General features: G+C 41.3%; 1 protein-coding gene across 1 annotated transcript; it reads right to left on the bottom strand.

The window, feature by feature from the left end:
* Positions 1-2,609: 2,609 nt before the first annotated feature.
* On the bottom strand, positions 2,610-13,521 carry LOC144520105 (uncharacterized). The gene is made up of 4 exons (XM_078253773.1): positions 13,161-13,521; positions 7,679-9,112; positions 5,057-5,122; positions 2,610-4,773 (listed from the first exon to the last, which is right to left on the bottom strand). Exons 1-3 carry the CDS (start codon positions 13,246-13,248, stop codon positions 5,061-5,063), a joined length of 1,584 nt encoding a protein of 527 aa, XP_078109899.1. The 5' UTR covers positions 13,249-13,521; the 3' UTR covers positions 2,610-4,773; positions 5,057-5,060.
* Positions 13,522-13,739: the final 218 nt, after the last annotated feature.

Here is a 13,739-nt window from a genome sequence, read left to right as displayed (position 1 = left end):
GATAGTCCAGGCAGAAAGCCAGCGATCCGGGCAAGCACTGCGCCGCTGTCACGGCATACTGTGGAGCTGCTGAACTCCAAAGCAGTCATACAAAATTTGCAATTAGCCATATATTTTTGTAAAACGGCCCATATAGGCGATTTCTGGCATAAAAAAGGATCAGAAGTGAATTTAGTAATGCAAGAGTAGGCGAACAATGTAAAAAGTGTCTGAGATTTGCGCAACCTAGATTTAGAAGACTAACTGACCTCAGATCAGTTAGTGGCCCATGTAAATTTTGGGGCGTTACAAAGATAGAAGGTAGAGCCAAATGGGGAGGAGTTGAGGAGTTGACGTCAACTTTTAGCTTTGCTGAGATTCGCCCGTTTTCAGCAGCAGTTTCAAATTGTGAGATTTGCAGAGGAAAGAGCTGTCAATGGGACTTTGAGGTTCTATGTATGTCCTATTTACTCACCAAACTGTCGTTATTACACTATGACAAGGTAAAATCAGTTTTGCATTCTATCACCCCTTTAAACCTTAAATTTAACGCAAAGAAACGTTAAAAACCAATCGTGAAATGACAGTCAAAAACCTTACGTTATTCTACAAAGAATTTCTTTTTAAAATACAGATATCTACTGTACATTTTCTGTATTTTCACAGTCCAATGTCACAGTCAGATCGTTACCACGCTGCATTATGTTTTGGAACAAATGCAGGTTCACGCATTCACCGTTGTATTTTCAATTCCATTTCAATTCAATTTTATTTATAGTGTCAAATTATACCAGAAGTTATCTCAGGACACTTTACAGATAGAGTCTAGAACACACTCTACAATTTTCCGAAACCCAACAATTCCACCAAAGAGCAAACATTTGGCGAGGAAAAACTTGATTTTAACAGACGGTAACCTCGGACAGAACCTGGCTCTCTGCACCCGCGGAGATAAATGCCCTTTGCTATTTATTGCCAAGACATTGTTAGGTAAACCACCTACTTATATCTCTAGATCTACAAATCAGATTCTTTATTTGTTAACAATTGTATTTTAGGATGCCTATTGTCAGCTGGTCGGGGACTACAGCTGGAAATTAGCCGTAGAGGCTAAAGCTGCTCCTTTTACTGTACAGTTAATTAAGCGGGACTGTCCACGACATTATAAACTAATAAACTTAACTTTTAAATGTCTGGGTGTGCTCAGAGCTTGGTAAAACTGCTTTCTCTTGTTGTGCACCCTGAGCATGCAGTAAGCGGAAAAAATGTGTTTTGTACACATAATCATTAATAATTGGAATCGCCAGGGACTATTTTCCCAGTTTCTATGAAGGTGATAGGACTATGCACAGCAAAAGAAATCATAGTATGATGGATAGATATGAAGTTGTTATATTAGCCTACAATCTCGCTTTAAAAAATTGTGAGATTATATGAAGAAAAACTCAACTCTTTTAAAGGTCAGTCCTGCACCTTTGGATAATTACAGTCGTGAAAAAATTAGGACACCCATGCTAAAGTTGACTAAAAGAGGAATAAAAAAAATCATCTTCTGCGAATTGATCTTAATGCCTTAATTAAAAAAATGAGGAAAAATCCAACCTTTAAGGACACCAATGGCATGGGGTACTTTCCATAAAATCATCTTTCAATGCAAATCAAACCAGCTATTAGGCTAACTGAAACACAACCATGCCAGTCTCTAGGTATGGTGAAGGGTATGTGATGATGTGGGGGGGGGCTATTTTAATTCCAAAGGCCAAGGGAACTTTATCAGGATGCGTAGTATCCTGGATCCATGAAATAACTGGCCTTTAAAAATAAACATCTGCCTGCCTCTATGGGAATTTAACATAGGGGGGTACTTATTTATGCCCCCTGTATTTTAAGGAAGAACATTTATTTATTCACGATACATTATTCATTCATAAAGAAAATTGGTGTCCTTAAAGATTGGATTTTTCCTCATTTTTTTAATTAAGGCATTAAGATCAATTTCCAAAAGATGATTTTTTTATTCCTCTTTTTAGTCAACTTTAGCATGGGTGTCCTAATTTTTTCACATGACTGTAGGAAACCTACTGTCACTCAGCACTCTGTTTAAAAAAAAAAAAAAAACATGAAACATGTATTGGGGTATTAGTAATGTGCTGGTTGCCATACTGACATACAGTCTCATTTCATTTAAAAACACACATTTGTATTAGTGATTCAAACTTTATTCTGTACACTAGGTTAGCAGAATCATAGACAAAGCTCAGATAAGGAATATATTACAGAGAAAGAAACGGATGAAAAAAGATAGACATCAAAACAAATTTGTTACCACAACATCCATCACTGCGGATGCCGAGCACGGCCACGCTTGCAATTGTTCTTTTTTAATGCGGTTGTCTCGAGATCACAAGTTAATTATCTTGTTACCTCGGGATAATTATCCAATTATTAACTTGGGTAACATTTTACTTGAAGGTATCGACATAATCGTGACATGACACTGTCATGAACGTGTCATAAACGTTATAAACAAGTCATAAACGTTTATGACTTCTGTCATTAAGTGTCATACGGTTTTTGTCATGACAAGTTGACATTGTTTGGGTGTCTTGATTATGACAACTTGACAATCAATTACCAGAAGTTGTCTTGGTCATGACAAGTTGACATTACATTTGTTTGGGATGTCTTTGTAATGACAGCTGACATTAACCAGGATGACATTACCAGAGGATGTCTTTGTCATGACAACTTGACATTACATTTCTTTAGAGTGTCCTTATTAAGACAACTTGACATTAAACAGGATGACATTATGTCAAGTTGTCATTACAAAGACATCCTCTGGTAATGTCATCCTGGTTAATTAAAGACATCCCAAACAAATTTAATGTCAACTTGTCATGACCAAGACAACTTCTCACTTTGATTAATGTTAAGTTGTCATAATCAAGACAACCCAAACAATGTCAACTTGTCATGACAAAAACCGAATGACACTTAATGACAGAAGTCAAATGTTTATGACTTGTTTATAACATTTATGACATGTTCATGACAGTGTCATGTCATAGTTATGACAGTGTCATGTCACGATTATGTCAATACCTTCAAGTAAAGTGTTGTGATCTTGTTGAGATAATGGCATTAAAACAATAATTTAAAGCACGGCCATTCTCCACTTCCGTACATCACATCTTACACAATTTAAATCATTTTCTAAGAACTCACACTAAGAACTAATCATTTAAAAATCACGTCCTAGGTGATCTCTTACTGTGGGACACATGTATGTAATGAATGCAAACCAAAACCAATGTGCATATGTCATCAGCGTTGCTAGGCCTTAAGAGGCCTTTGAATTAGGCTGTTTTCATCAACCTTTCGTACATATCGCTATGAAAAGTAGAGCACTTTAATTCATATGTATTCACAGTATTTTTTGCTATATGCACCTCATTGACTGCTGCTGGAGGTCATAAAAATAAAAAAAAGAAATCATAAAACATCGGGCTTTTAGGCCGGGGAGCAGAGTTTGCGTCCCGGGGAAAACACAAGACGTGTACCCAGGAAACGCGTGCTTGTGTCCCATGCAACTAGTTGTTTTGGTGCCTAAACCTAACTGTCGCCGCCGCTAAACTTAACTGTAAAGGTTGTTGAAACGACCGGCAGCTCACAGTGCCCGGTACCCGGCTCAAAGTCACGTGAGTCTTGTGACAGGTTGTCATGTGACCAAGCGGCGGTCGCCTAATTTCGTAGGATATCATACGAATGGGTGTGAACACGTTTTTGTACGATATCATACGAACACGTTCGTGAGAATGCGTTGTTGAATTTACAATTGGAAACACCTTCATTTTCAGAAAGATAATTAAATGATCTGCCAGCTGCAGTGCAGCTTCACAAAATAGCTTCATGGAACACCAAGACGACATATCAGAACTTGGGTTATCATCTGCATCCTCAACCTGGCAATGATTATATCATTACTAATCTTTTGTATATGCGCCTGTAATCTGATGTTTTCTCCCTTACTTAAAACAGAAAAAAAACACAGATTTGATTTACAGTAGTGTTTATCAGTATTACACTGTCCACCCTGTTACTTAACATTTAGTATTGTAATTCCTATTAATTAAAGTAACCTTATTAGAAAGGCTTTAATTAAATCATGTTAAAACACCAATCAGAAATGTGGATTTATGGCAGAAATTAGACTTAATAAAACCTAAAAATTCAATCTGTGGAAATGTGATACTTTAAAATCAGTTCTATATAGGGGATACAAAATTAGGCTGGCAGTGTAAACCTAGTCGGTGTGTTCATCCACCCCGTTTGGTGTCTGTGTCACCTTAAGCTCTTTGCATAATTTTATTCACAGTTGCATTTGGCTTGTATTCCTCAGAAGCAGCTATTTGAAGTACCCTTCCCTAGTTAATCACACTCTCACAAGAGTTCACAGATTTCACAGAATATTGCACCCTCTTGTCTCATCTAACCAAAGTGTTTTTATAGCCTTTTTTCTGCATAGGCCTGCGTGTAGAGTACTGTATGTGGCTCCAGGCACTTAAGGTCTCAATAGAAAAACATAATAAAAGGTTTATATTTACAAATGTAGGAAAAATTTCCTAAATGACATGTTATCAAGGCACTGTGCATATTAATGTATCTGGTACAGTTGGTAAGCGCTGATAACAATACTGAAAATGTAGCGTTTATTGCTTGGTCTTGTTTTTCTTCCAGTTTCCGTGCAATGGTAGCTTTGGGGGTTTAGTTATTTTGGTGCATCTCTTCTGTCTGAAAGAAGATAAAGAATACAATTAGAAAATGCTTAAACATGTAACATCAATTTCCACAATTCACATTCAGTGTTTTAATTAGAGTAGGTTTGACAGAATTATCGCATAAACAGTATTCAATTTTTTTTTGCATCAAAATTCACTCCATAAACACCATGCACTCGTTTTTTTACCCCCGGAAAAAGTTGTTTATGGGTACTCTACATTCATAGGAGAATATTGAGGATACCGATGTGATCCTGCAGTATTTGTATTGGGTTTATGTGTGGTTGTGCTCTCACCGACTCAATCTTCCTTTTTGGCTTTGACGCTGTCTGTATCCTGAGAGGCCTCAGTTGCAGACACCACTGTGCGCGCGCACACACACACACACACACACACACACACACACACACACACACACACACACACACACACACACACACACACACACACAAAAAATCAATACATAATACAATATAAACCACATTGTCTTTCATGCCGAGGGAACTTTGAGCTTGTTCAAGAATATTGTTGCTGTGCTGTAAAAGCCTTGTATGTCCAAAACCGTTGGAGGTGGACAAGGAAAATGACAAAAACGCTACTTTGAGAACATTTGGTTGTGCTATTTACCTCAGATGAAGTCAGGCAAAATCGCCTCATCACTGCTTAAATATAAAATATTTGTAAAACCCATAGACGGATATAAAGAGTGACCAATGGCATTGACATATGAAGAAAAAGAAAAAAAAGAGGAAATATGAAATCTGGAGATACAAGGTTTCTGTCTGACAGCAACGGTATGACTTCACCATCACCAAACTAAAGACATAACTACTGTAACAATGCACCACAGAGAAGAAGTGACGAGCTAACATTTCTTCTTAGCCACATCTGGTTCTGCTGAACTGGCCAACTAGTGATTTGCCTGGCGTCTGAGCGAGCGAGTGAACACAAACACACACACGAACACACACACACACGAACACACATGCAATACTATAGGTCTTTCACACCGGACCAGAATACTACACATGCTGCCTGGAGGGGCGTCTCTTCCCTAAAAGTACAGAATGTTCTCTGTGAGTCAAGGCACTATGCATTTAGTGAGATAATATGCAGAATACACACTTGACAGTTGGCACTATTTTAATAGTCATTGCTTTCTAAATAAAGTCAATAATTGTACACAGTGTATCTCACAGATTTTAACCAGAGAATCCCTGTACTTTGTATTTAAAAAAGGTGTAAAATTCCACATATTGGGGCCAAGTATGTAAAGGAGTGCTACCGTGTCTGTATCAGTCTTAAAGACATTAGCTTCAGTACTGAGGGAACAAATGGCATCACTAGAACAAACTCTAAATGAAATTGAACAGATGTAGTAGCGTTAAAATAAATGAGGATCTGAGTAGAATCATACAGAGTAATCACAATCACATTAACTATTTTGAATGATGACTGGAATGCAGTCAGGCTTGAAGGGCATTTACATTGTCTTATGTAATTGGAAGCAGCAGGGCATGATTATTCTGTAGTCACTTCACAATAGAGTACAATGAGTGAGAGTTGCGTGACTGGATCTGTTGTGTTGACAACATGCTCCTGTTATAATCGACACACTCAAAACAAGCCTTCATTTCTCGCTCTAAGAGTGTATGGCTGCTTTCTATTTCTCACACAGCGTTATCTGTTCAGCCTCATAGGCAAACAATATCCTGTTCATCCTGTCAGCTCCAACCAATCACAGGAGTACAGACAGGAACCTATGTGAAGGATTGGTTTATTACAAGAACGGTTGAATGGTTCAGAGAGTTTGGTTTTGGTAACTGTATGTGCGTTGGATACCATCTTATTTACCAGGTAGGACCTCCGAGGTGGTGATGTAAAACAATCTTACTTTGGCTGTATGTTTAACAAGAAGATAAATTGGCTAGTGAAGGACCATTAATTCTTTACCTGAATGTAAACAACATCTCATCTATGTGCACATCACTTCAGTTCAGTTGTATCTGTTTTTACTGACCTCTTTCTGCCTTTTCACCATTTCCTGCTTGTTTGCACAGGCTTAGTGCCTAATGCATGTTTGCATAGATTCCACAGCTATTTCACCCAGTGGTGATGCATTGCCTGATCTCCACCCAGAGACCCAGCCCTCCGATCTGTCAGTATTGGTGGATCATGCCTTATGAAGCAGGTCAAAACATGATTTGACGCCTTAAAGTCAAAGTTAGCATGGCAGGTTTGTCAGGAAACAATTTTGTGTTTAATCAAGTAAATCACTGAGCCATGAACTCTCTCAAGACATACAGAACTCTCTCAACAATGGCAGCCATCTTCCAATAGCATCCAATTGTCATCCTTGTTTTAGCTGTTGATAGTCATAGAGGAAATGTGGCCACGCCACATTGCAGTGTGTCAACTGAAAATGCAAATCAGCTTTAAATAGCTAGCTAGATAGATAGATAGATTATGTTGTGGTAATCTATTCCCCCCTTTAAGGCTGATTCGGAGAGAGTAGCGACTCTAGAGGCATAGTGGGAGAAACAAAGTGTCTCCCCTGTGGTTTCTGACCACGGTCAGAAAGCTGTAGCAGGAAAAGTTAACCCTCTCCCCGATTTCATGTTGTTCACGGATAAGTCGAACCCAGAAATGACCATGGGGAAATGTGCCGCTACCAAAGCCACGGCCAAGCGTACCAATCACAGTTGTTGCAGTCTGCTTCGTGCAATGTGTAGTTACATTTCTGGGGAGCTGTACGTCAGGCTACGGTGGGTCCTTATCTACGCGTACCTACGTAGTACCTACGGCCTAGATTCAACACAGAACCATAAATCAAGCCTTATGTTGTAAAGAGGGAAAAAATTGTTTTTTTAGTAGCTAGAATAGAGAGCAATTCAGATGTGTTAGCCAGAGATCCATACCTTCAGGTGAGGGCTCAGGGGCTGGTGCCGAGGGTGCTTCAGCTGGAGTGGATTCAACCACAGGAGCCTCCGCTGGTGCTGCACAGTCTGCCGCAGACTCTGAGCTCACAGTTGTTGCTGCTGGAGCTGCTGTTGCCTCCTCAACGGCCTTCTGAGGCTCGGTTTGGGCCTCAACAGTGACTGGAGATAATGGAGGCAACTCTGGAATAGTTGCTGCAGCAATCTTTGGATCTATAAGAAGCTGTGCTGCCGATTCAGCCGGTGCTGAGACTACACCTGGTGCTAAAGCCTCATCTGGGGCTGAAACTTCACCTGGGGCTGCAGCTTCAACTGGTGCCAAAGCCTTATCTGGTACTACAACTTCACCTGGGGCGGCAGCTTCCCCTGGGGTTGCAACTTCAACTGGGACTGCAGCTTCCCCTGGGCCTGCAGCTTCAACTGGTGCCAAAGCCTCATCTGATACTACAACTTCACTTGAGGCTACCGCTTCACCTGGTTCTGAGGATTCACATGGTGCTGTTGAGGCAGGAGCTGGTGCAGTATTGTCAGTTGGAGCCTCTGCCTCCACAGGAGCAGCCACTTCAGCAGGGGCCTCAGCCGCTGCAGCTGCTGCCTCTTCCACAATCACTGGGGCCTCTGCTGGCTCTGATACAACAGGTTCAAGAGCAGGCATGGCAACTTCAGGAGAGGCTTCTGCTAGCTCTAATACAACAGGTTCAACCGCAGGGGTGGCAACTTCAGCAGAGGCCTCTGCTGGCTCTGATACAACAGATTCAACCGCAGGGGTGGCAACTTCAGGAGAGGCCTCTGTTGGCTCTGATACAACAGATTCAACCGCAGGGGTGGCAACTTCAGGAGAGGCCTCTGCTGGCTCTGATACAACAGATTCAACTGCAGTGGGGGCAACTTCAGGTGAGGCCTCTGCTGGCTCTGATACAACAGATTCAACCGCAGGGGTGGCAACTTCACGAGAGGCTTCTGCTGGCTCAGCGGCCACCTCCTCAACAACTGCAAGGGCCTCTGCCTGCACAGCTACAACAGATTCATCAGAAGGGGCCTCCGCTGTAGCCTCAACATGGGCTTGGACCTCCGGAGCGGCCTCAGCCACTACAGTTTCTACAGCGGCAGCTTCTTCCACAGGGGGAAGTGCCTCTACCAAAGCTACAGCAGCCTCAGGTTTCGTAGCGGCTTCCGCTGGAGCAGCAACCTCTAGGGCTGGCTCTGCAGGGGCAGCAGGTTCTGGCAGAGGCTCAGGAGCAGTCAGGAGGTCCTCCCCAGAGCCAAGATCCTCCTGGGCCTCCAGGGCTACCAACACGGCCTCCGCCTCATCATCGGCTCCCGGTTGAAGATCGTCTGGTAAGGCAGTCTGCACAGGCAACTGCATCTGGTCCTCAATGGTTTGTGCATCTTCTTGGATGATACCGTTTCTGAGTGCTGTCAGTACAAGGATGACAAGAGAAGCTGGATTAGGATTTACGACTGGCAAGCATGCGGCACTGATCTTCAACAGTCCTTTGTGAGACCCTGTAATCGTGCATCCATTTTCACAGGCCCTGTTAATCTGTAGCAGTAACTACGTGACAACGCTGAGCAACAGAAAAGATTAAAGAAGATTCCTAACTTGAATGAGCTTGAACTGAGGGGGTCTTTAAGTGAATCTATGCATTGAATGGTTTTGTTAATAAGTTACCACATTTGTCATGACAACATACCTTCATACATTCATAAAGTGCATCCTAACTGCGACATTCAACAAAAAATCAACTGCTATATTGCAGGGTGTTTTTGTATGTTCCTATATGTTCTTTTCTTGAATAAATAAAAAGGTGTTTATTTTAAACTTGTTTCAAACTCAACATGAAAAGGCAGGAGATAGGAAATAAGGCACACAGACTGCATGCTAAAGAAAACATCCTTTCATTTCCGTAGTTGGAAATGTGATTTATTGAAGCCTGTTTGTCTAAAGCCCAGAGGACATGCAAGCCACTCTTGGAGGAAATTAAATACTTTGGAAGGACACCGTACCTTTATTCTCATTCCCTGACCCCCTGCTCTTATAACTGTGTGAACAAGCCATCAGCCCTTGGATGAAAATACAACAGATAAGGAACAATAGTGGGCTTGGAAAGTCAAATGTCAGGAACGGCAACGCACATCTCAGTTACAGGAATCACAACGGCCTAACAGAAGCTTTCGACGTGTCTTGTTACAGTTTCCCTCAACAGTATTTCACAGTTTTACAACTCTTTACAAAAACACTGTCTGGACTTTGTTCACAAATACCAGAAGGGTTCAGCTAGCTGAATGGGTGGATAGTTTGGACGCTGCAGCTTCCTGATTTTATTTGTCTGTCTGAAGTGGTAAAGAGAGCTGAGAGTGATGGGTGGAAGGGAATGTGACGGCCTGGCAAATCAAATGAAAATGAGCCAGTGGAAGAACACGTAACATGCAAAAGTGTTTATGTGAAGTGAAATATTTCTAAAATCACATTTGAGCAGTGTAGATTGCAAAAGTAGAAGTGTTATCAGAAATTAAATCCTTATAATGGTGTTTGACTTAGAAAACATTTCTTCAACAGATTTCAAACATGTTCTCCATCAGTGTGTAGTTTTTTAAGCAGAGATCCACCTCAAACACCAACTATCACAGAGAATACAAAGCTGTTGTCTGCACAGCAGGCCACAACGTGGTGTTGAAAAGTCTGTTTGGGTCGAGACAGAGACAGCTTCTCCAGGCATGGATGACCCGTGTGTAAACATGATTTATCAGCCAAAGATGCCAGGGATCCCAGTCAAAACAGTGCCATGGCTGGCCAATAGCACAGAGGGGAGGGAGGGGGACAAACGGGGGGCCTGGACAGGGGATGGGACCAGTGGTGGCTTGGATGGCAAAGGCATACAGCTGGTTTGTTAGACAGATGGTACACTGTATGATTTAAACCTCCACCCATTCAGCCATATTTAGAGAAGCCTGCCAGGGCAAATAGAACAATAACTGCTTCTCTTGTTGGGGTGATGTAAGAGCCTGGAAAGGGACCCAAGCTTCTCCAGGTGACCATAGCTGGCTGGCTGGAGAGACAATGCCCTGACACAAACATCACACAGTGACATAGTGGAAGGTGGAAATGCTTTACTTAAATACAGAGGAACTATACCAGGTATAATACCACCCGTTTAGGCTTTGGTCAGTCCCTAACTTTGCTCAAAACTTTTAAGCTACATTTTTACCTTATCCAGGTATTAAACGTACAATATGTAGTTTTTGGTCACTAGGGGTCTCTCAATCAAAACAATAACAAAAGACTTTGATGATGTCGTGAAGTAGCATGCGATCATGGGAGTTGCTGTCGTTAAGTTTTTCACGTTACGTTTAGTCACATTTATTCACGTTATGGAATTTCATTCTAATGAAACAGCGACAAGTTAACATTAGCTAATGTAACGTTAGCTAATGTAGCGCTAACTTGCTAACTTACCATTAGATGAATTGACAACCCATACAGCTACTGTTGTCAACGTTATAGTATGTGGTGAATTAAATCGTGGGTTAGCCCAGCGCTGTTGTCTGTGGTCAAAACAATCATGCTAAAAATAACTTGAGTGTTGTAACGTTAGAACGTTACCGTAGGAATTAGCTTGGTGGCTGGCATGAGCCACTTGTCATCGTAGCATATCAAGCTGGATCAATATTGAAATCTATCAAATAACTTGATGAGCGTGTTGTAGTAACATTTTAACATTACCATAAGAATTAACTTGGTGGGGGGCATGAGCTGGAGCAATTACATGCAAAAAAGGGACACTTTCTATCAAGGACAGTAACTGTCACGTTGTGTTTATGTGGGAAGATGGAGATGGAGTGAGAACATACTGTACATGCAGCTGTGCCAGGCATGACATAGCCATGTGCCAGTAGGTGAAACCCATGAATTGACAATCATGGTCTGTGTCAGACCTCTTGGTAGGCGTCTGCACAGGCTTGAACACAGACAGTCCATATGCAAAGCCAAATAAACCAAGGCGATTACCCACAGAGCATGACCGCATGTTTAGATGCTAAAATCCTATGCAGAGGAATTTCCTTAGCCTGAAAGGGGTTCTTTTCAAAAGGGCATCAGTCTCCTAGCCCCTCCTCTCTCTCCTTTGCAATCCGGCATCTATTGTTTGTGTGAGTTGTAAATTCCAGGAGTGAATTTCAAACACGCCTCATCTTGCATACATAGATGTTCATCTAAGCGACTCACTTTTCGAGAAAACCTTGGCATACAAACTTTGGAAGCACGAAGAAGCCGCACACTAAGGTGACCAGGTTGTCCGGGTGGGTCCCTCAGCTGCGGAACTCCCTGTCTGAAGATCTCAGGCTGGCAAACTCAGTATCGTCCTTTAAATCTCTTCTTAACACTCACTTTTATCTTGTGGTGTTTTCTTAACCGATGACATTTGTTGTAACTATTTATATTAAAAAATAATAAAAGCACTTGGTAACTGTTGTGCTATATAAATAAAGCTACTATTATTATCTTTTGTAGGTCTGTCCTCGACTAAAGAAATTCTTAGTCGAATAACACTCTATAAGTTATAAGCTTCTTATAGATCCGACTAATCGATTAGTTGATTTAATCGACAGATCTGTAAAACTGAGTTTCTCCACAAAGAGTCATGCAAAAGCACCACTTTAAATATTGTGCTCATAAGTTTCTCGGAAATAAGTCAATCACTATTAAGAAAATAAATCATTAATAAATGTCTAACCAACTAAAAAGAAAATCGATTTAGCGAATAAAAGTGGGCAGCCCTAATCTTTTGGATCACATCGGTTTGATCTTGTAGAAGACATTTTTTGTGCGTGAAAAATATCTACTCAGACTAATCAGACTACTGTGGAGTGGCGGAAAACAGATTGGGTTGCAACTCTTGCCTCAGGCTGCAGATGGACTGCTAAAACACTCCCAGCTGGCTTTCACACAGTGCTACTGTTGGAGTTGTATGCAATCTGAGCTAAATTCTAACGATTTAGGTTTACACCTACATGTAAATGCCCAATTAGCTTTGTGCAATAAGGTTGAGAGAATGAAACATTAACATACAAGTCAGCTCTCACTTCATCAATAAATCATGCAATGTAGTTTTTGTCAACACACTTTTAATGGACATCAACCTAGAAATGGCTGATTAAAAATAAATGCCATCCACTTCTGGGCACTGATGAGAAACAGGGTTAACATGAATAATTCTCTCCATGAGGTACTATAGTATGCTGTGCAGCAGCAGAAGAGTGAAAAAGCACACAGTGTTCCAGAGGAACCAGCAGCAGTCACACACCCCTCAGCAAGACTTGACAAAAGGAAAGTAACTTAGAGCAACTACTGTACATATCTTGAGTAAATGTATACATCATATTTTCTGCTCGCCAGTTAAAAAACACACAAATAAATATAAATTTCACTTTTAAACATTTAAATTCTACCTAGGTGATTACTTACCCACGGTATCTCCATTGCTTTCCTCTGGCTTTGTACCTGGTCTTTTCTCTTGATCAACTGTCTGTGCACTGGACGAGGAGCACCCCATGTTGAGTTGGTGAATACAAAACTTGGAGCCTATTATATAAAGCAAACACAAGTTCCTCTGCTCTCTGTTAGCAAAACCAGAGACTGTCTAGCAGTGAAACATGGACCACTATAGCTCTTCAGTTCCTAAGAGTAGCTGGGCACCATTATCTCCCCTAGTTGTGTTTATGCATGGCCTGCTGCCCTCTTGCCCCAGATCTGTTGCGAGAATGCAGCTAAGCAGTGCAGGCACTACTGCTGAATGCTTTCCCCAGCTGCCTCTGCTTTGTCACACTATTCATGCAGGAAGGGGAGGAAAACGTGTGAATGAAGTGTGTGTCCTCCCCTTTTGTAGGAGTGTCCCCTCTGGAAGAGATCCACCATCTGGTGGTTTAGTGTAGCACATGTACAATTTGTTCTTTGGAGTGGTTCTATTTTTGTATTGTTTGAGTCAGTGAAGGTATGCAGTTAAATTACACTGACTGAACAGCTTTCATTTGTTTTTGTGTTGTA

Source organism: Sander vitreus, chromosome 6 (genome assembly GCF_031162955.1).
Source record: "Sander vitreus isolate 19-12246 chromosome 6, sanVit1, whole genome shotgun sequence".
Lineage (NCBI taxonomy): Eukaryota > Metazoa > Chordata > Actinopteri > Perciformes > Percidae > Sander > Sander vitreus.
The sequence above is the reverse complement of the archived record's forward strand: the minus strand, read 5'-3'. Positions and strand labels throughout refer to the sequence as shown.